Source organism: Mobula hypostoma, chromosome 13, assembly GCF_963921235.1.
Source record: "Mobula hypostoma chromosome 13, sMobHyp1.1, whole genome shotgun sequence".
Taxonomy (NCBI): domain Eukaryota; kingdom Metazoa; phylum Chordata; class Chondrichthyes; order Myliobatiformes; family Myliobatidae; genus Mobula; species Mobula hypostoma.
Genome location: NC_086109.1, coordinates 51145471 through 51168698, shown reverse-complemented (window position 1 = coordinate 51168698; position 23228 = coordinate 51145471). Strand labels below are relative to the sequence as shown.

At 45.3% G+C, this 23228-nt stretch overlaps 1 protein-coding gene across 6 annotated transcripts in view; it reads left to right on the top strand.

Moving 5' to 3' along the window:
* dennd2da (DENN/MADD domain containing 2Da) overlaps positions 1-23228 on the top strand; it is a 236331-nt gene that overhangs the window by 140266 nt on the left and 72837 nt on the right. For 3 of the 6 annotated variants that reach the window (XM_063065682.1, XM_063065683.1, XM_063065681.1), the window contains exons 3-5: positions 6851-7002; positions 9536-9648; positions 19512-19581. In XM_063065682.1, coding sequence (XP_062921752.1) covers positions 6851-7002; positions 9536-9648; positions 19512-19581 — 335 coding nt within the window. Of the gene's footprint in view, positions 1-5785; positions 5921-6847; positions 7003-9535; positions 9649-19511; positions 19582-23228 lie in introns of all 6 variants that reach the window. The other 3 variants (XM_063065686.1, XM_063065684.1, XM_063065680.1) reach the window with 3 other exon arrangements.

Here is a 23228-nt window from a genome sequence, read left to right as displayed (position 1 = left end):
CCAATCTGCTCCTCTGTATCTCTGCTGCTACCAGGGGGCCTATAGAATACCCCCAGTAGAGTAACTGCTCCCTTCCTGTTTCCTGATTTCCACCCATATTGACTCAAAAGAGGATCCTGCTACATTACCCACCCTTTCTGTAGCTGTAATAGTATCCCTGACCAGTAATGCCACACCTCCTCCCCTTTTTCCGCCCTCTCTATCCCTTTTAAAGCACTGAAATCCAGGAATATTGAAAATCCATTCCTGCCCTGGTGCCAGCCAAGTCTCTGTAATGGCCACTACATCATAATTCCATTTATGTATCCAAGCTCTCTGTTCATCACCTTTGTTCCTGATGCTTCTTGCATTGAGGTACACACATTTCAGCCCTTCTACCTTACTGTCTTTACACCATTTATTCTGCTTCTCTTTCCTCAAAGTCTCTCTGTATGTTAGATCTGGCTTTACTCCATGCACTTCTTTCACTGCTCTTTCGCTCTGGGTCCCATCCCCCTCGCAAATTAGTTTAAACCCTCCCGAACCATGCTAGCAAACCTACCTGCAAGGATATTGCTCCCCCTCGAGTTCAGGTGCAACCCATCCAATCTGTACAGGTCTCACCTTCCCCAGAGAGATCCTAATGATCCAAAAATCTAAAGCCCTGCTCCCTGCACCAACTCCTCAGCCACGCATTCAACTGCCAACTCCTCCAATTCTTACCATCTCTGTCACGTAGCACTGGCAGCAATCCTGAGAACGCCACACTTGAGGTCCTGTTCTTCAGCCTTCTGCCTAATTCCCTAAACTCACACTTCAGGACCTCATCCCTCTTCCTGCCTATGTCGTTGGTCCCAACATGTATCATGACTTCTGGTTGCTTTCTCTCTCGTACCAGGACGTCGTTCACCCGGTCAGAGACATCCCGGACCCCGGCACCTGGGAGGCAACAAACCATGCGTGTGTCTTTCTCACGTCCACAAAATCTCCTGTCTGCTCCCCTGACTATAGAGTCTCCAATGACGACAGTTCTCCTCTTCTCCGTCCCACGCTTATGCACCACCGGGTCAGACTCAGTGCCGGAGGCCCTGCCACCGTGGCTCACACCTGGTCGGTCGTCCCCGCCAACAGTATTTGGTGTGAGTGTGGGCCTTTATGGCATTTCTCTGTTACCCAGCTCTAAAGTAAAAGAAAAAACAACTAGTTCCTCCTATGAGCACAATGCTCTTATCCCTCCATTTTCCTCATATTCAACTTTTATAGAACATAGAACAGTACAGCACATCTGTGTTTTTTTTTAGAGATGGCATTCTATTCTGAGGCTTTGCTCCTCTGGTCCTTGACTTCCCCAGAACAGGAATTATCCTCTCCATATCCACGCTATCTAAGACTTTTAATATTCAAGAGGAGTTAATGAGATCGCTCATTCTTATAAACTCCAGCAAGTCAGGCTCAGAGCCATTAAACAGTCCTCACAAGGCAAAGCTTTCCTTTCTAGATTCCCCCGTCCCCATCCCCCACCCCCAGTCTCACCCTCTCCCTCGCTCCCACCTCTACCCAAAGAGGAGTGGAGGGCAGAGAGAGGCTCCTTTCTGTCAGCTTGAACCAGTGAGGCCACAATCCTTTGCCCTCTTTTTTTTGTTTTGTTTTTCACACCATTCTCTAAATTCTAAAGTGTTATGTGTGAAAATCCCAGGAGATCAGAGGCACCTGAGGTGTATACATCACCCCATCTGGCCCCAACAGTCAAAATCACTCTGGTCATATTTACAGAAACAGAAACATAGAAAGCTTACAGCACAATACAGGCCCCTTGGCCTGCAATGCTGTGTCGAACATGTACTTTGGAAATAACCTACCACAGCCCTCTATTTTTCTAAGCTTCATGTACCTATCCAGAAGTCTCTTAAAAGACCCTATCGTATCCACCTTTACCACTGTCACCGGCAGCTCATTACAGGCACTCACCACCCACTGCGTAAAAAAAAATTACTTCTGACATCTCCTCAGTACCTGCTTCCAAGCACCTTAAAACTGTGCCCTCCCGTGTTAGCCATTTCAGCTATCAGGTCACCTCTCATCCTCCGCCGCTCCAAGGAGAAAAGGCCAAGTTCACTCAACCGTTTCTTCCCTATTCTGATGTTTGCTCTGAGCAACAACTGAACCTCTTGACCATGTGCGTGTGCGTTTATGCATTGAGTTGCTGCCACATGATTAGTTGATTAGATAATTGCATTAATGAGCAGGTGTACCAAAAAAAGTAGCCATTGTGAATGTTCATTGTCTTCTGCTGCTGTCTCCTACTGCTTCAGGTTCAGCATGTTATGTCTTCAGAGATGCTATTCTGCACAGCACATTTATAACATGTTCCTGTCGCCTTCCTGTTGGCTTCATGATTTCTGCAGATGATTTCCAGCAACTGTGTCCAGAATATCTAATCTCTACCCAAATTAAAGGGCCTCCAATCCAGCCACGTCATGACAAATCTCCTTAGCACACTCTCCAGTGAATTCGCTGGTGAACAGAATTACACACAGCAAACCAAGTGCAGTCAAAGCATCAACTTTGAGATTTGCAACATAACCACAGCTTGAAAGTTCTATATACAAAGCAAATTGCCAGTATGTCAGTCAGCATTCATCAAGGGAAAGGAAGGAGATTATCCCCTGAATCAATTGAGCAACCCCTGACTCCCTCGCGCCCCCGCTCCCTCGCGCTCCCCGCGCCCGCCTCCCTACTCCCCCCAGACACACTCTTTCTCTGTCCCCCTCCTCTTACCGCTCCTCCTGTTCCCCTGAGCGTCACAGGGAACTTCCCCCTCCCTCTCTACTGGTTTCCAGGCCTCCAGCAATGCTGGAAAATCCCTTGCATTCCACAGCTGGGGTCCATCAGCACTGGGAATATTTACAACACGGCTAGGGGCTGACAGAAGATGAAAATAGTTGCCGAGACAGCCCGGCAAATCTCCCCAGGAACAGATGTTCACTGTGCCAGTGATCTCTTCGACAAGCCCAGTACCGCCCTTCCCTCAGGAAAATGTTTTCCTGTTGTGGAGCTGAGCTTGGTTCCTGGAAGTCAGGGGTTTAATGTCCAAACAGTCTGGCAGAATTCTGCAAGATATTTTAAGGCTGTATGCTCCAGTAAAGATTCCAATTTCAAGATGTTTCATGTAATTTCCAGTACACAAGTGTAAGGAATGAAATCATTGTTACTCCGAATCTGATGCAACACAAAAAGAAAACACAGTAAGATCATGAACGCAAGAATAAAAACACAATAAATAAAGTTCAAAGACATTTATTATCAAAGTATGTATATAGTATACAGCATTGAGGTTTAACTTCTTGGAGACAGCCACAAAACAAACACAATAGAACTCATTTTAAAAACCTCACGACACTGTCAAGTGCCCAAAGAACAAATAGGTCAAGTAATCAGACATCACATGGAACATTAACTGCAAAGTCAACAGAAAGTGAGTGGCCAGTTCAGATCTTAAGTGAGTACCGATGCCCATGGTCACAGCCCACAGCTGTCCAGTCAGGTCAGCACTGAAGCACCTTGATCAAATCGCACAAGTAGTAAAAATGGACAAAAACACACAGGCATGAACTACAGAACTGCCGAAAGTCAGCAGCCCTTTCTGTTCTGCAGAACTAGCAGAAGTCTAATAGGTGTGGGACAGTAAGTGTTCTGAGCCTGTGGCACAACTTGATGGGAGAGAAGGAGACCAGTCAAACACAGGCAGAAGGCACTGAGCACCTGTTTCATTTACAGTCTCACCTCAATGATTTTAATCTTGCTTGGAGCTTTAATCATCGCAAATAGAGCCAAATTCCACCATCAGTTATTAACAGCGTACAACCCCAGCGAAGGCCACCCTGACACTCTCGAGTCTAGTTCGCAGAATCCCCCAGCGGATCACTTAGTCAGCTCAAATGTCCGTCCATAAAAGGGAAAATGCAGGCTGCAATTGATCACAAGTCAGAAGACTATCTAGTAGTTCTGACAGTTGTCTGCAATATTGGTTGCTGGCACCTTCTTGCTCCAATATGCCATATAAACACATAAGATACCTTAAATAGACTGATTATATGTCCATAAAGTGACACTAGGCACTCAGGGGTGTCTGTATATAAGGTGACTCTGACAGAAAATGATAAAGCAATGGTGGTTGGGGGTATGGAGTTAGTGGGTGAAGGTGTTAATCAGGCTTACTGCTTGGGGAAGGTAACTGTTTTTGAGTCTGCTGGTCCTGGTGTAGCTTCCTCCCTGAATGTATGTACATTAAGTGATGCTAGATACAGGAGTGCCTGTACATAAGGTGACTCTGACAGGAAATTATTAAAAATGGTGGTGGTGGGGCGTGCCCTCCTGCCGAATGTCCAAGGCTGGGCAAGTTGGGATGTCCCACCAGAAGTGCAGGTCTGGCCAGGTCAGGGCCTCCTACTGGACATCCAAGTCTGGCCGGGTCAAGACCTCCTACTGGACATCCAAATCTGGCTGGGTCAGGACCTCCTACTGGATATCCAAATCTGGCCGGGTTGGGACCTCCTTCCAAAGAGACACCCCACAGAGATTCTCAGATCCCTTTGTTCTACCACACTCTTCAGTTTCCTACACTGTGTAAGACCTATCCTGGTTGGTCATACCAAAGTGCAAAATCTTGTACTTGTCTGCATTGTATTCCATCAGCCATTTTTCAGCTGATGCAGATCTCTCTGCAACCCATGATGGTCTTCCTCACTGTCCACTACACCCCCAGTCTCATGTAATCCACAAATTTGCTAATCCAGTTACCAACATTATCATCTAGATCATTGATACAAATGACAAACAACAAAGGACACAACACCGATACCTGTGGCACACCACTAGTCACAGGCCTCCAATCGGGGAGACAACCCTCTATTGGGTTGGGTCAAAATGCCGCTCATGTGGCAGCTTAGCAAGATGAGAGTCCATGGTATCACAGGAAAGATTCTAGCAAGGCTAGAGCATTGGCTGATGGCAGGAGACAGAGTGGGAATAAAGGGAGACTTTCTGATTGACTGCCTATGACACATAGTGTTCCGCAGGGGATGGTGTTGTATGTCAATGATTTGGATGATGGAATCGATAGATTAGTGTCAAATTTTGCAGATGATATGAAGACAGGTAGAGGGGCAGGTCATGTTGAGAAAACAGGGAGGGTGCGGAAGGAATTAGGAGGATGGGCAAAGAAGAGGTAGATGGAATATTGTGTAGGGAAGTGTATGTTAATGCACTTTGCTCCTCTATCTCCTCCCTAATGGTAGTAATGAGAAGAGGTTTCTTCGGGTTCCTGTACCTCCTCCCTGATGGTAGTAATGAGAAGAGGGGTCTTCAGACTCCTGTACCACCTCTTTGATGTTAGTAATGAAGAGGGCATGTCCTAGATTGTGGGGATTCTTCTCTTTGGTAAACTGTCATGCAGTTTTATAAGAAAATCAGCTAGTCAATTGTTCCAGGCATCTTGGAGAATTTCTCACAGTTCTTCTGCAGACTTCGGCCGTCATGTTTGCTTCTGTCGCCTCAAAGAATGTTGAGATCAGAGCTCTGTGGAGGCTAGACTGCATGAAACCTATTTAAAAATGTAGGGTGCCTAAGAGTTTTGCACAGAACTGAAAATATTTCAGATGGGTGGAAGAGAGACCCTGATAATCCTGTAGGGGCGTGGTCAGATACCTCACAATTCCCATACCAGACAGAATCATGCCTCATTTTCCACTTTGATTCCATTTCCTTGCTCTCACCCAGATCTCTCAATGTGTTTTTTTTGTTTCAGATGGACTCAGCAAACTCCTCCCCCGGACCAAATCCCTCATCCATGATCCCATTCCCTAAATAGCGAGATGAAGTCCTGCTGTTAGTGGGCATAATTTTAAAATGATCAGAGGAAATTATGGAGTGGATGTCAGAGGTGTGTTTTACATAGTGGTGGGTACTTGGGGACATGTTGTCAGGGGCGGTCGTAGGGACAGATACTCCTTCAGAGTTCAATGCCAGCTTCCTCTGTAAAGAATCTGTACATCCTTCATGTGGAATGTGTGGGTGTCCTCTGGGTGCTCCAGTTTCCTCCCACATTCCAAAGATGTATCAGTTAGTAGATTACAATGTATCAGTCATTGTAAATTGTCCTGTGATTAAGTTAGGGTTAAATCAGGGGTTGCTGGGCAGTGTGGCTCAAAAGGCCTATTTCGTACTGTCGCTAAATAAAATAAAATCAATTTAGAGACTTTTAAGAGATACTTAGATAGACACATGGATGAAAGAAAAATGGAGTGCTTTATGGGAGGGAAGAGTGAGATTGGGATTGGAAAGGGTTAAAGGGTTTGCCTGTACTGTACTTTATCAATGTGCTGTGCTGTTTTTGATGAATTACTCTGTGCGTGTTCTGGCACCCTGTCTGCATAGATCTCCCCATCAGTTGAAGTCCGTGCAAATTAAACATTGTGAACCATGATCGTTTCACCTCTAACATTAACCAACACTGACTCATAATCCAGGAAACGCCTGATCTATCAGTCTCATTTCTACTAAGTGCTGTTTCGAATGTTGAATTATTCAATTTGTGGTATGCTTGCCAAAGGTTGAACAACAAATAGCTGTGGAGAGAGGCCCTGGGGAAAACCCCATGTGCTGATTACTCTTATAAAGAAAAGCACAGGACAGGAGATTGCAGATCACAGAGTCTGGGAGACTGGGCTGGAGGTTGCACAGGCTGGGAGACTTGAGCAGGGGATCCCAGAGGCAGACAGAACATTCCTGAGACCAAGGGCAATGCCAGATGCAAAATCAAGCAGTTTGCAATGGAATTTCACCAAATACATGCGCTGTATTTCAAAAGCAGGCATCGAAAGGACCATTTCTGAGAAAGAATCGAAGCCCGAGAAGGATTTGTCCCGGTGTTCTGGCCAGTTCTTCTTCGAATACCTGGTGGTTGTTTCGCTAAAGAAATCTGGCGATGTGTATGAGCCACAGATCGCTTACCAGTTTCCAAAGGTACGTTGCTGAATCTAGTTGTCACAACCTGTCAATTATTCTCTCTCCTGACTGAGAGAGGAAGTGAAGTGTGTTGTTGATTAATCTGTGTCGTGAAGATTGCTCAGTAACTTCCTTCCGGGTGTCAATTCTTTTGAAATGGGTTTAAGTAAAATGTGGTATCAATCTGCAGGGGTAATACTTAGAAGTAGTAGCTGTTGGAGTGTATCAGACCCCATGGTATTACAAGCAAAGTGTGAGCATGGATAGAAGATTGGCTGATTGGCAGGGGACAAAGAGTCAGAATATAAGGGGCCGACCCTGGTTGGCTGTCAGTAACAAGTGGTGTTCTGCAGGGGTCATATTTGCAACCATTTCTTTTCACATTATATGTCAATGATTCAGATGATGGAATTGATGGCTTTGTAGTCATGTTTGCTCATGATACACGGATTGGTGGGGGGTGGGGGTGGTAGTATTGAGGAAGCAGGAGGTTTCAATGGTATATTTAAGCTCCATGTACCTAAGAGTGCATTAAAAGACCCTATTGTATCCACCTCCACCACCATCGCCGGCAGCCCATTCCACGCACTCACCACTCTGTGTAAAAAAACTTACCCCTGACATCCTCCTTGTACCTCCTTCCAAGCACCTTAAAACTATCCCCTCTCGTGTTAGCCATTTCAGCCCTGGGAAAAAGCCTCTGGCTATCTACATGATCAATGCCCCTCATCATCTTATACACCTCTATCAGGTCACCTCTCATCCCCCATCGCTCCAAGGAGAAGAGGCCAAGTTCGCTCAACCTCATGAGGCATGCTCTCCAATCCAGGCAACAGCCTTGTAAATCTCCTCTGCACTCTCTTTAATATCCACATCCTTCCTGTAGTGTGGTGACCAGAACTGAACACAGTGTTCTAAATGGAGGTCTAACTAAGGTCTTATATAGCTGTAACATTACCTCACGGCTCTTGAACTCAATCCCACGGTTGATTAAGGCCAACACACCATATGCCTTCTGAACAACACAGTCAACCTGGGCAGCAGCTTTGAGTGTCCTATGGACATTGAACCCAGGATCTCGCTGATTCTTCACACTGCCAAGAGTCTTACCATTAATATTATATTCTGTCTTCAAATTTGACCTACCAAAATGCACCACTTCACACTTCTCTGGGTTGAACTCCATCTGCCACTTCTCAGCCCAGTTCTGCATCCTATTGATGTCCGGCTGTAACCTCTGACAACCCTCCAGACTATCCACAACACCCCCAACTTTTGTGTCATCAGCAAACTTACTACCCACCCTTCTGCTTCCTCATCCAGGAACTTAGGTTGGGAGAACTAGCGTAGAAGTGGCAGATCGAAGATAATGTTGGGAAGTGTATGGTCATGCACTTTCATAGAAAGAATAAAGGCATAAGCTATTTTCTAAATGGGGAACAAATTCAAAAATCAGAGATGCAAAGGGACTTGGAAGTCCTTATGCAGGATTCCCCAAAGGTTAAATTGCAGGTTGAGTTGATGGTAAGGAAGGCAAATGCAATGTTAGCATTAATTTTGAGAGGACTAAGATAAAAGAGCAAGGATGTGATGCTGAGGCTTTATAAGACATTGGGCAAACCGTACTTGGTGTATTGTGAGTAGTTTTAGGCCCCTTGTATGAGAAAAGATGTGAAGGTCCAGAGGAGGTTCATGAGAATGATTTCAGGAATGTAAATGTTAATATATATGAGGAGCATTTGATGGCTCTGGGCCTGTACTCACTAGAGTTTAGAAGAATGAGGGGGAACACATTGAAACCTATTGCATATTGAAATGTCTAGATGGAGTGGGCATGGAGAGGATGTTTCCTAAAGTGGGGGAGTCTAGGACCAGAAAGTACAACCTCAGAATAGAAGCTCATCCCTTTGAACAGAGGTGAGGAGAAATTTCTTCAGCCAGAGAGTGGTGAATCCATGGAATTCATTGCCACAGACGGCAATGGAGGTCATCATTTAGTATATTTAAAGCACAGGTTGACAGATTCTTGATTAGTCAAGATGTCAAAGGCTACAGGCAGAAGGCTGGAGGATGGAGTTGAGAAGGATGATGGATTGGTGAAGCAGACTCAATGGACCGAATGGTGTAATTCTGCTCCTCTTTCTAATGGTCTTAAGGTGAGGATTCTTAATGATAGGTGCCTCCTCCTTTTGAAGATGTGCTCAGTGATGAGGAGGCTTGTGCCAATGATGGTCGACTGAGTCTACAACCCTCCGCCGCTCTGCATTAGACATTCCATGCTGGCAGTGATGCAGGCAGTCAGAATACTGTCTACATTACACCTGTGGAAAAAGGGAGGGCTGTGTAGAAGGATAGGGTTAGATTGATCTTAGGGGAAGCTGAATGTTCAGCACAATATCTTGAAGGGCTGTGCTGTTCTATGTTCTATGTTAACTCCTAATGAAATAAAGCAGTTGACCTTCGTGACTGGATCGCTGTGTTGGCTCCCAGGTATCAAGTGTTTGTAAGAGTACATGTTGCTTATTGACGGAGTTTTTTGTATCCCATTCAGAGGGAGAACCTGATCCGTTCTCAGAAGGAGGAAGAAGAAAGTCTCCTCAGAGCAATCCCGCTGTTCTGCTTTCCCGACGGCAACACGTGGGCCCCCCTCACTGAGTACGAAAGGTCTGTACGCGTCTCCTTCACGGTCTGGCAATTCCTCCAGCGACTCCAACCTCCCTGCCTCTTATGCACACATGTAAGAGTTTCTAGCCAGCCTCAGGATGGCCCAAAGTATTTACAAATGGGAAGTGTGTTCAAGATTGTGTAATTTCATTTCCTATACACAAGTGTAAGGAAAGCAAAATACAAAAGAGAAAGATGAGAAGACAGAGTAAGAAGGTGGGCGCAGGGGTGAAGTAAAGAACTGGAAATTGATTGGTGGAAGAGAAAGGGCTGGAGAAGGGGGAAAGGACAGGCCATGGAAGAAAAGGAATGGGGAGGAGCACCATAGAGAGGTGGGAAAGTAAAAAGATGAGAGAGGAAAACAGGAATGGGGAATGGCAAAGGAGAAGGTGGGAGGTGGGGGAGAGCAGTTACCATAAAATTTATGCCATCAGGTTGAAGGCTGCCGTATAATCAGAATCAGGTTTATTATCACCGGCATGTGACGTGAAATTCATTAACTTAGCAACAGCAGTTCAATGCAATACATAATATAGAGGAAAAAAATAAAATAAAACTAATAATAATAAACAAGTAAATCAATTACAGTATATGTATATTAAATAGATTTTAAAAACGTGTAAAAACAGAAATACTGTATATTTTTTTTTAAAAAGTGAGGTGGTGTCCAAAGATTCAATGTCCATTTAGGAATCGGATGGCAGAGGAGAAGAAGCTGTCCCTGAATCACTGAGTGTGTGCCTTCAGGCTTCTGTACTTCCTACCTGATGGTAACAGTGAGAAAAGGACATACCCTGGGTGCTGGAGGTCCTTAATAATGGACACTGCCTTTCTGAGACACCGCTCCCTAAAAATGTCCTGGGTACTTTGTAGGCTAGTACCCAAGATGGAGCTGACTAGATTTACAACCCTCTGCAGCTTCATTCAGTCCTGTGCAGTAGCTCCTCCATACCAGACAGTGATGAAGCCTGTCAGAATGCTCTCCACGGTACAGTTATAGAAGTTTTTGAATGTATTTGTTGACATGCCAAATCTCTTCAAATTCCTAATAAGGTATAGCTGCTGTTTTGCCTTCTTTATGACTACATCGCTATGTTGGACCAGGTTAGATCCTCAGAGATCTTGACACCCAGGAACTTGAAACTGCTCACTGTCTCCACTTCTGATCCCTCTATGAGGATTGGAATGTGTTCCTCCATCTTACCCTTCCTAAAGTCCACAACCAGCTCTTTCGTCTTACTGACTTTGAGTGCCAGGTTGTTGCTGTGACACCACTCCACTAGTTGACATATCTCGCTCCTGTACGCCCTCTCGTCACCACCTGAGATTCTACCAATAATGGTTGTATCGTCAGCAAATTTATAAGTAGTATTTGAGCTATGCCTAGCCACACAGTCATGTGTATATAGAGAGTAGAGCAGTGAGCTAAGTACACACCCCTGAGGAGTTCCAGTGTTGATCGTCAGTGAGGAAGATGTGTTATCACCAATCTGCACAGATTGTGGTCTTCCGGTTAGGAAGTCGAGGACCCAATTGCAGAGGGGGGTACAGAGGCCCAGGTTTGCAACTTCTCAATCAGGATTGTGGGAATGATGGCATTAAATGCTGTGCTATAGTCGATGAACAGCAGCCTGACATAGGTGTTTGTGTTATCCAGCTGGTCTAAAGCCGTGTGGAGAGCCATTGAGATTGTGTCTGCCATTGACCTATTGTGGCGACAGGCAAATTGCAATGGATCCAGGTCCTTGCTGAGGCAGGAGATCAGTCTAGTCATGACCAACCTCTCAAAGCATTTCATCACTATTGATGTGAGTGCTACCAGGTGATAGTCATTAAGGCAGCCCACATTATTCTTCTTAGCCACTGGTATAATTGTTTCCTTTTTGAAGCAAATGGGAACTTACGCCCGTGGCAGTAAGAGGTTGATAATGTCCTTGAATACTCCTGCCAGTTGGTTGGCACAGGTTTTTAGAGCCTTACCAGGTACTCCATCGGGACCTTCCGCCTAAGCTGTTGCTCCTCCAACCGAGGTGAGGCCTCATTGCAGCAGTAGAAGAGGCCATGGCCTGACATGTCCTAATGGGAAGTAGGTGGCCACTGGGACATCCTGCTTTTTCTGGCAGACGGAGCATAGGTGCTCAGCAAATCGGTCCCCCAGTCATGTCTCACCGATGTACAGGATACCACACTGGTAGCACCAGATACAGAAGATGATCCCAACAGACTCACAGGTGAAGTATTGCCTCACCTGGAAGAATTGTTTGGGGCCCTGAATGATAGTGAGGGAGGAGGTGTGGCACTTGTTCCACTTGCAAGGATAAGTATCGGGGGCAGGGGGGAGATCGGTGCGGAGGGATGAGGGGACAAGGGAGTCATGTAGTGAGCGATCGCTGCAGAAATGGTGGTGGGGGAGAAGAGGGAAAAATGTGCTTGGTGATGGGATCCTTTGGAGATGGCAGTAGTTATAGAGAATTATGTGTTGGATGCAGATACTAGTGTGGTGGTAGCTATGTACATTGATTGTATGTCGCGAAAGTGACACCTGACTGTACATAAAGTGACTGATGGGAAGTAATCAAGTAGTAATGGTGGAGTGATCACAATATGATCAGATTTGCCCTGAAATTTAGGGAACTTAAAGTCAGATGTATCAGTATTACAGTGAAGTAAAAGGAATTACAGAGGCATGAGAGAAGAGTTGGCCAGAATTGATTGGAAAAGAACACTGGCAGTAATGATGGCAGAGAGCAATGGCTGGAATTTCGGGAAGCAATTTGGAAGACAAGATATATACATCCCAAGATGATACAACTGTAGCTAACAAGAGAAGTCAAAGCCAGCATTAAAGCCAAAAAGAGGGCATATAATAGAGGAAAAGTTGGTGGAAGTTGGAAGGTAAAGATGGAATGTGAAAGTAAACTAGCTTATAATGTTAAAGATGATACCGAAAGTTTCTTCTGATAACGTACAGCAGAATGTAAAAGAGAGAAGAGAGGGTATCAGAATGCTGGAAAATGATGCTGGGGAGATAATAATGGGGGGACAAGAAAATAGCGGAAGAACTGAATAAATATTTTACATCAGTCTTCACTGTGGAAGACAATAGCAGTATGGTGGAAGTTCCAGGTGTCAGGGATCATGAAGTGTGTGAAGTTACCATAACTGGAGAGAAGGTTCTTGGGAAACTGAAAGGCCTGAAGGCAGGTAACTCACCTGGACTAGGTGGTGTACACCCCAGGGTTCTGAAAGAGGTGGCTGAAGAGATTGTGGAGGCATTAGTAATGATCTTTCAAGAATCACTAGATTTGCGAAAGGTTCCAGAAGATGGAAAATTGAAAATGTCACTCCACTCCTCAAGAAGGGAAGCGAGGCAGAAGAAAGGAAACTACAGGTTTCCCCCGCCATCCGAAGGTAGAACGTTCCTATGAAACGGTTCGTAAGCTGAAATGTCGTAAAGCGAAGAAGCAATTACCATTTATTTATATGGGAAAATTTTGTGAGCGTTCGCAGACCCAAAAATAACCTACCAAATCATGCCAAATAACACACAAAACCTAAAATAACAGGAATGATATGATAAATACATAGCCTAAATAAAGTAGAAATACTTTTCCACAATCATTCCTGCACTGTTCTCTGTAGCGAAAATCTCATGCAAGTGCTCCCGGCAAAAACACTCTGTCCAGTAACCTTTAAACTATGAAGCTGCCAAATCATACCAAATAACACATAAAAGTACACTGCCAACATAAAGTAGAAATAATGTATGTACAGTGTAGTATCACTTACAGAAATCGGGAAGATAGCTTGCCGAGCACACTGATGACAGTGTGTTAGACTGAGTCGTTGCAGGTTGGGTGATGCAGTGGCCCACACTCTCCAGGCCGCTGAGCGATACATTGCTGCAAAGCATGCAGGAATGCAGTGGTAGCCGGGAGGCACACAGCACATCTTTAAGAAAAAAGCTGAAATAATCAAGCTAATTGTCGGCCCAGATCATTGCCGATTGCATCGTCTCTGATTTGGGCCGACAATTACATGTCGGCAGCACCTAATTAATTAGCATATTTATTTCGGCTTTTTTCTTAAAGATGTGCTGTGTGCCTCCCGGCTACTGCTGCATTCTCCGCGAATCGGTACAGTATCTCTCCGGGGACCGGGGGTTGGGGTGGTGGAACACTGGGGTGTCATCTTGTCATCGTCTGTTTCCATTAGAGCAAGCAGCTCATCTCCTTCTACCTCTGCCCGCCTCGATGTCGAAGGTCGAGGTTCGTCGTCTACTACGGCTGATGTGGAAGGCTTGCTTGACTGCTGAGCCTCGCACATTTTTCTATCATGCAGTTCTTTGTAAGGACTCAAACCATCCTGCAAATATCCCTAAACCTACGTACCCTTTCAAAATTAAAGTTGTACTTTATCATTACTCATTCAGTTTCGGTTGTTATCCTTTCCTCTTCCAATTGCATCAGCTCTTCATCTGTCAGTTCTTGGTCATGGGATGCCAAAACCTCTTCAACATCATGTCCGTCAGCTTCCACAAGCCAAACTCACGTTGTCCTTACTTCGTTCACCACGATCGAAACGCTTAATTATGTCTAGTTTTACGCTAAGTGCAACACCCTTACGAGCTCTTTCAGGCTTTTCCAATACCTAGAACTTGTCTTGCAAATGGCTGCTCACAGGCACGTGTTTAAGCAATGCCGGCGAGAATCCGGGGGAGAGCGGCTGCTCGGGGGGCACGCTGATTTTTTTTTTCATAACAGTGAAGACACCTCTGAAAGCGAAAACAGGGTACTAATGTAGGTTTCTCGTAACAGTGAGGGACTCCTGTATAGGCCAGTTAGTCTGACCTCAGTGGTTGGGAAGTTGTTGGAGTCAATTATTAAAGATGAAGTCTCAGGGTACTTGGAGGGATGGAGATGAGGAGGAATTTCTTTAGCCAGAGAATGGTGAATCTGTGGAATTCTTTGCCACAGGCAGCTGTGGAGGCCAAGTTGTGTATACTTAAGACAGAGGTTGGTAGATTCTTGATTGGTCAGGAAGAGGTTGAGAGGAGACATGATAGAGGTATACAAGATATTAAAAGGAATGGATAGAGTGGACAGCCAGCGCCTCTTCCCCAGGGAACCACTGCTCAGTACAAGAGGACATGGCTTTAAGGTGAGAGGTGGGAAGTTCAAGGAGGATATTAGAGGAAGGTTTTTTATTCTGAGTGTGGTTGGTGCGTGGAATGCACTGCCTGAGTCAGAGGTGTAGGCAGATACACTAGTAAAATTTAAGAGACTGCTAGACAGGAATATGGAGGAATTTTAGGGTGGGGGGTTATCTGGGAGGTAGGTTTGAAGGGTCAGCACAACATTGAAGGGCCTGTACTGTGCTGTACTGTTCTATGTTCTATGTTACTGAGAGAATCTCTCTACACTGTCCCTAGACACACTCCCATGGCAGGTAAAACACTTAATGAAAGAATCTCCCTACACAAACTGCCAGGGAAGGTAAAACACTGTTACTGAGAGAATCTCCCTACATTATCCCCACACACCCTCCCAGGGCAAGTATAACACCTTTATTACAGAGAGAATCTCCTTACACTGTCCCCACACACTCTCCCAGGGCAGGTAAAACACTGTTACACAGAGAATCTCTCAACACTATCCCCACACACCCTCCCAGAGCAGGTAAAACGCTGTTACTGAGAGAATCTCTCTACACTGCCCACACACACCCTCCCAGGGCAGATAAAACACCGTTGTTACTGAGATACACTATCCCCACCCACCTTCCCAAAGCAGGTAAAACACTGTTACTGAGAGAATCTCCCTACAGTGTCTCCACACACTCTCCCAGGACAGGTGAAACACTGTCACTGATGCAATCTCCCTACACTGTCTCTACACACCCTCCCAGAGCAGGTAAAACACTGTTACTGAGAAAATCTCTCTACACTGTCCCCACACACCTTCCCAAAGTAGGTAAAACAGTGTTCAAGAATCTCCCTACACTGCCCACACACACCCTCCCAGGGCAGGTAAAACACTGTTACAGAGAGAATCTCCCTACAGTGTCTCCACACACTCTCCCAGGGCAGGTGAAACACTGTCACTGATGCAATCTCCTGACACAGTGTCCACACACCCTCCCAGGGCAGGTAAAACACTGTTACTGAGAGAATCTCTCTACACTGTCCCCACACACCTTCCCAGAGCAGGTAAAACACTGTTACTGAGAGAATCTCTCGACACTATCCGCACACACCCTCTCAAGCAGGTAAAAGATTGTTACGGAGAGAATCTCCCTACACTGTCTCCACACACCCTCCCAGGGCAGGTAAAACACTGTTACTGAGAGAATCTCTCTACACTGTCCCCACACACCTTCCCAGAGCAGGTAAAACAGTGTTCGAGAATCTCCCTACATTGCCCACACACACCCTCCAAGGGCAGGTAAAACACTGTTACAGAGAGAATCTCCCTACACTGTCTCCACACACCCTCCCAGAGCAGGTAAAACACTGTTACTGAGAGAATCTCCCAGGGCAGGTGAAACACTGTTACTGAGAGAATCTCTCTGCACTGCCCACACACACCCTCCCAGGGCAGATAAAACACCGTTGTTACTGAGATACACTATCCCCACCCACCTTCCCAAAGCAGGTAAAAAACTGTTACTGAGAGAATCTCTCTACACTGTCCCCACACACCCTCCCAGGGCAGGGAAAATGCTGTTACTGAGAGAATCTCCCAGGGCAGGTGAAACACTGTCACTGATGGAATCTCCCTACACTGCCCCTGCACACCCTCCCAGGGCAGGTAAAACACTGTTACTGAGAGAATCTCTCTACACTGTCCCCACACACCCTCTCAAGCAGGTAAAACACTGTTACTGAGAGAATCTCTCTGCACTTTCCCCACACACTCTCCCAGGGCAGGTGAAACACTGTCAATGATGCAATCTCCCTACACTGTCTCCACACACCCTCCCAGAGCAGGTAAAGCACTGTTATTGAGAGAATCTCTCTGCACTGTCCCCACACACCTTCCCAAAGCAGGTAAAACAGTGTTCGAGAATCTCCCTCACTGCCCACACACACCCTCCCAGGGCAGGTAAAACACTGTTACTGAGAGAATCTTTCGACACTATCCCCACACACCCTCTCAAGCAGGTAAAAGATTGTTACAGAGAGAATCCCTCTGCACTTTTCGCACACACCCTCCCAGAGCAGGTGAAACACTGTTACTGAGAGAATCTCTCTGCTCTTTCCCCATACACCCTCCCAGAGCACGTAAAACAGTGTTACTGAGAGAATCTCCATCCACTGTCCCCACACAACCTCCCAGAGCAGGTAAAACACTGTTACAGAGAGAATCTCCCTACACTGTCACCACACACCCTCCCAGGGCAGGTAAAACACGGTTACTGGGAGAATCTCTCTACACTGTCCCCACACACCTTCCCAAAGCAGGAGTGTTCTAGAATCTCCCTATACTGCCCCCACACACCCTCCCAGGGACAGGTAAAAGACTGTTAGTTAGATAGATAGATATACTTTATTGATCCTGAGGGAAATTGGGTTTCGTTACAGCCGCACCAACCAAGAATAGAGTATAAATATAGCAATAGAAAAACCACAAACAATCAAACAACAAAATGCAATCTATGCCAGATGGAAAAAAGTCCAGGACCAGAGAGAATCTCCCTACACTGTTTCCACACACTCTCCCAGAGCAGTTAAACACTGTTACAGAGAGAATCTCCCTATGCACTGTCCCCACATACCCTCCCATGGCAAGTGGGAGGGAAAGATTAGCTTAACCATAGACCAGGTTAAGTAGTCTGCACAACATTTTGGGCAAAAGGGCCTGAACTCTTCTATGTTCCTCCTCACTTTAATGCCTCCAACAGCTGTCCCACCCTCCAGATCACTGTCATCCTCCAGTTTGCCATCCCCATCATTGCTGCCCCCATACATTCCATCGGTAGTAACCAGAAACTTACCCTTTGGCCCATCAGATTCCTGCAGCCCATCTACGCCGGCCCCATGTACATTAATTTGGTCCATAGACTTCTACAGTGATTAAACGTCATGAAAATTCCTGCCTCCAACACCTTGTCAGGTTCTCTGTTCAGGGTCAAGTTCAGCCACATTTTTATTTTATCTAGAGATTCAGGCAGAACAGCCCCTTCCAGCCCAACGAGCTGCACTGCAAGCAAGCCCCGATTTAACCCTAGCCTAATCACAGGACAATTTACAATGACTCATTAGCCTAATAACTGGTTGGACTTTGGAGTGTGGGAGGAGATCCATGCATTCCGTACTGGGAATGAACTGCCCATGAGCTGAACATTAACAGCTTTGCACTCACCACCACACTACATGTATAACTATCAAATGAAACAATGGTCCCCCAACTAACAAAGTACATAGAACTCACACACAACACATAAAGTAATACTACCACAAATAGTAAATACATTCCCGAAGATTGACATTTCACACAACACAAGTTAAAAAGTAATCAGTGTAACAATTTTGTGATGAGGCCTGGGTGGAGGCGGGGACTTCAGTCAGGGAAGGTAGGTTCCAGCCTCTTGCTTCACAGTTTGATATGGCAACTGCTCTGTACCTGACTGCAAAGAAGTATGTACACAATGCTGGGGGAACTCCGCAGATGAGGCAGCATCTTTGGAGGGGAGTAAATGGTCTATGTTAAGTTGGTTGAGGCCTTCCCCCTCACTCTCTCGGGCTTTCTTCCACTGTCTCCTTTCTTGAACCAGTCGCTCAATCTCCTGCTGCCTCCTGGAATTTATTAGTTGTGATCATGTCGAAAATTTCTGCTCTTCCTTGTGCTGACTCCAAACCGCTCTTCCCTATGGCAGTAGATGATACCTCCCATTGCATCTAACTTCTTTCCTGCTGTTCCTTTTAATTGCTCCAAAACCATCATCCCTGGGAGAGGAAGGATCTTCACCTAGAAGACGTATGAAGTTGTGTGGTGAAAGCCGAAGGTCAATAGAAGCCACAGGGTTGATCAGCCTTTTATCGTCCAGGACCACCTGACTGCCCCAGGACGGAGGAGCCTGTCGAATTTCTGTCAGTGGCCTATGCCCTTGTAGGGATGATATGTTTAAGGAGATGGTACAAGGGAAACAACAATAACAGAATGTAGAATATTATTGCTTTTCCTTTGACCGAAAACTTTAACTAAAACTTTACACTAAACCTTAACGAACTTCTGTAGATTCTAACAATTACAACTCTTCAGATCACTTCCTACATTAAAGCAGATGTACACTCAGTGGCAACTTTATTCAACACAGGAGACACCTAATAAAGTGGCCACTGAGTGTATGTACGTGGTCTTCTGCTGTATTCCATCACTTTGAGGTTCAGCTTGTGTGTTCAGTGATGATCTTCTGCACACCACTGGAGTAACACATGGTTATTTGAGTTACTGCTACCATCCTGTCAGGCTGGCCATTCTCCTCTGATCTCTCTCATTAACAATGTTGCTTCACCCTCAAAACTGGATGCTTTGCTGTTTTTCGCACTATTTTGTGTAAGCTCTAGAGACGTGTGTGAAACTCTCAGAAGATCAACAGTTCCTTTGATATTCAAACCACCCCATCTGGCACCAACAATCATACCATGGTCAAAGGCATTTAGATCACATTTCTTCCCCATTCTTATGTTTAGTCTGATCAGTAACTATACTTCTTGACCATGTCTGCATGCTGTTTTGCATTGAGTTGCTTCCACAAGATTGGCATTACCGTACAGGTGCACCTAATAAAGTGGCCTCTGAGTGTAGAATTGCATAATCCTGCCTAGACTTCGTCTGTTGAAGTATTTTGTTTCCTTTCAGTGAAACCTTTTCCTTCGTCCTTACGAACGTGGATGGAAGCAGGAAGTTTGGATACTGCCGACGTCTCCTGGTAATGGGGTAGTTTTTTTTTATCCCATCTTAATTCCTTCCCTTCATACAAGGTTGAAAATTAAGATTAAATTTCAAAGTACATTGATTATCAAAGTATGTACAATGGATTCTGCTTAATTGGGACACATCGGTACCAGTACATTTCGGCTCAATTAAGATGCAGCCCCAATTAGCCCAAGTTTCTTGGAAATAGTTAAAAATGGCATATTAAAAAAAAGACAAGCTACTATTTAACTGGGAAAAAATCATGTATGTTAATGAAATACAGAACTCATCAAAACATAACGGTATTATAAAACTGTATTTGTTCCAAATAGCTATCAAAGGAGGAATTCATCTGCCATGTTCTTTTGACTGACTTTAAATGAACAAAATCAGTGCAGTCACCTAGTGCAAACAATACTTCAGAAGACTGCACTTTCCAAATATTCATTTTCATTGTAACATTCAAGATGCTTGTCGTTAACTTCAAAATTCCTAACTCGTTGAAGTAGTGAAACCATTTTATTTTCACCTGGCCGTTTCTGGCATTTCCCAGTCTGAATGCTTGAAACCGCAATGAGCAAGACAGTTCTGTGTTGTCTTGTTGCTTATTTCTCGTCAACTACCAGTGACAAGAATCACTGTTTTTAGAACAGACACAACTGATGCTATTTAAAAACTGATCAGTTAAGCGCAATATCGTGTCTAACAACCACATGACTGACACTAGTTAGAAACCGTTGTGCAGCAGTGTCCTACCCCAATTAAGTGGCATTTTGTCCCCAATAAACATCTGCCCTGATTAACTAGAAACTATTGTGTACCATACACAACCTTGAGATTCATCTTCTTGCAGGCAGCCACAAAACAAAGAAACACAGTAGAATCCACAAAAACCCATCACCACGAAGACAGTCATACATTCAATGTGTGTAAAAGCAAGAATAAGTCCTGCAAAAAAAAAACAATCTATAGAAAATGAACTGCAGAGTCTCAGATTGCAAGTCCACAGCCAAGGAAGCAGTTCAGTGCTGCAACCAATCCAGGAGCCCGATGGCTACTGGCAACAGCTGCGAAGCCAGGTTCAGCATTGTAGCCAGTCCAGGAACCCAGTGGCCATAGCCAGGGAGCCAGTTCAGCACTGTAGCCAGTCCGGGAGCGCAGTGGCTACTGGCCACAGCTGCAAAGCCAGGTTCGGTGCTGAAGTGAGCAAATCCTCACAGAGCAGTGAGTACACCAGTTCATCCTTTGCTCTTGGCCTCGTCACCTTAACCTTTTTAATCAGGCTCGCCACTTAAGTCAGCCAAAATGTCAGGAGCATTGTGTAGTGACAGGCTCAAATCTTTAATCAAAGCCCTTGTGATGAGTGTGTTAACAAAAGGATGCCACAGTAGCACATAGTGATTAGCATGACAATATTACAGTTCAGATTTCAATTCTGGCGTCCTCTGTATGTTGTTCCTTTGAGCACGGGGTTTTCTCCGGGTGCTCTGGTTTCCTCCCACAGTCCAAAGACTTACCGGTTAGTAAGGTAATTTATTATTGTAAATTGTCCTGTGATTAGGTTACGGTTAAATCGGTGGTTGGGCTTGGTGGGCTGGACGGGCTGATTCTGCCTGTATCTTTAAATAAATAAAAATAAAAGAAGACAGGGAAATTAAATTAAAATATTGTTACAGTAGTTAAAATGAATTTAGACTTCCACTACTGACTAAGACAGTTTAGAACTCTCAACTTTGTCACTCCCAAAATAAAAGTAAAATTCTATTGTCTGATGGAATACAAGATTCTGCAGATGCTGCAAATTCAGAGCAGCTGGAGTAATTCAACTGGTCAGGAGGGGTTCCCAGCCTGGGCTCCATACACCCCATGGCAGGGGTCCATGGCATTAAAAAAAAAAGCCCTGATCTATGGAGTTTAATAAATAGTCAACATTTGGGAACAAAACCCTTCATCAGGACTGGAAAGGAAGGGGGGAAGACACCAGAATAAGATGGGGGAGGGGGGGTAGTGGGAGATGAGTGACACCAGCTGAGAGGGTAGGGGAGGGGAGGATAAAAGAAGCAGCTGGGAGGTGATAGGTGGAAAAGGTAAAGGGCTGAAGAAGGAATTGATGGGAGAGGAGAGTGGACTATGGGGGAATGGGGGAAAGGGAAGGAGGAGGGAAATGGTAGGGCGAGGGTGGTGAGAGGAGAGCTGGAATGGGAAAACGACCACAGTGTGGAAACCTTACTGGGTGGGTTCTGTCGAAAAGTTGAGCCTGAAGTCTGTGGATCATTTACAATGAATTAACCACAACTAGAATTTTTTGAGGACGTAACTAGTAGAGTGGATAGGGGAGAACCGGTGGATATGGTATATTTGGATTTTCAAAAGGCTTTTGACAAGGTCCCACACAGGAGATTAGTGTGCAACCTTAAAGCACACGGTACTGGGGGTAAGGTATTGATGTGGATAGAGAATTGGTTGGCAGACAAGAAGCAAAGAGTGGGAATAAACAGGACCTTTTCAGAATGGCAGGCAGTGACTAGTGGGGTACCACAAGGCTCAGTGCTGGGACCCCAGTTGTTTACAATATATATTAATGACTTAGACGAGGGAATTAAATGCAGCATCTCCAAGTTTACGGATGACACGAAGCTGGGCAGCAGTGTTAACTGTGAGGAGGATGCTCAGAGGATGCAGGGTGACTTGGATAGGTTAGGTGAGTGGGCAAATTCATGGCATATGCAATTTTATGTGGATAAATGTGAGGTTATCCACTTTGATGGCAAGAAATGGAAAACAGATTATTATCTGAATGGTGGCTGATTAGGAAAAGGGGAGGTGCAATGAGACCTGGGTGTCATTGAAAGTGGGCATGCAGGTACAGCAGGCGGTGAAAAAGGCGAATGGTATGCAGGCATTCATAGCAAGAGGATTCGAGTACAGGAGCAGGGAGTACTGCTGCAGTTGTACAAGGCCTTGGTGAGACCACACCTAGAGTATTGTGTGCAGTTTTGGTCCCCTAATCTGAGAAAAGACATTCTTGCCATAGAGGGGGTACAAAGAAGGTTCACCAGATTGATTCCTGGGATGGCAGGACTTTCATATGAAGAAAGACTGGATGAACTGGGCTTGTACTCGTTGGAATTTAGAAGATTGAGGGGGCATCTGACTGAAACGTATAAAATTCTAAAGGGATTGGACAGGCTAGATGCAGGAAGATTGTTCCCGATGTTGGGGAAGTCCAGAACGAGGGGTCACAGTTTGAGGATAAAGGAGGAGCCTTTTAGGACTGAGATGAGGAAAAACTACTTCACACAGAGAGTGGTGAATCTGTGGAATTCTCTGCCACAGGAAACAGTTGAGGCCAGTTCATTGGCTATATTTAAGAGGGAGTTAGATCCCTTGTGGCTAAAGGGATCAGGGGATATGGAGAGAAGACAGGTATAGGGTTCTGAGTTGGATGATCAGCCATGATCGTACTGAATGGCGGTGCAGGTTCGAAGGGCCGAATGGCCTACTCCTGCACCTATTTTCTATGTTTCTATGTGAATTGAATGGAAGAGATTGCTGGAAATCCAGAGTAACACACACAAAATGCTGGAGGAACTCAGCAGGTCAGGCAGCATCTATGGAGGGGAATAAATGGTTGACATTTTGGGCCATGGCCTTCCACCA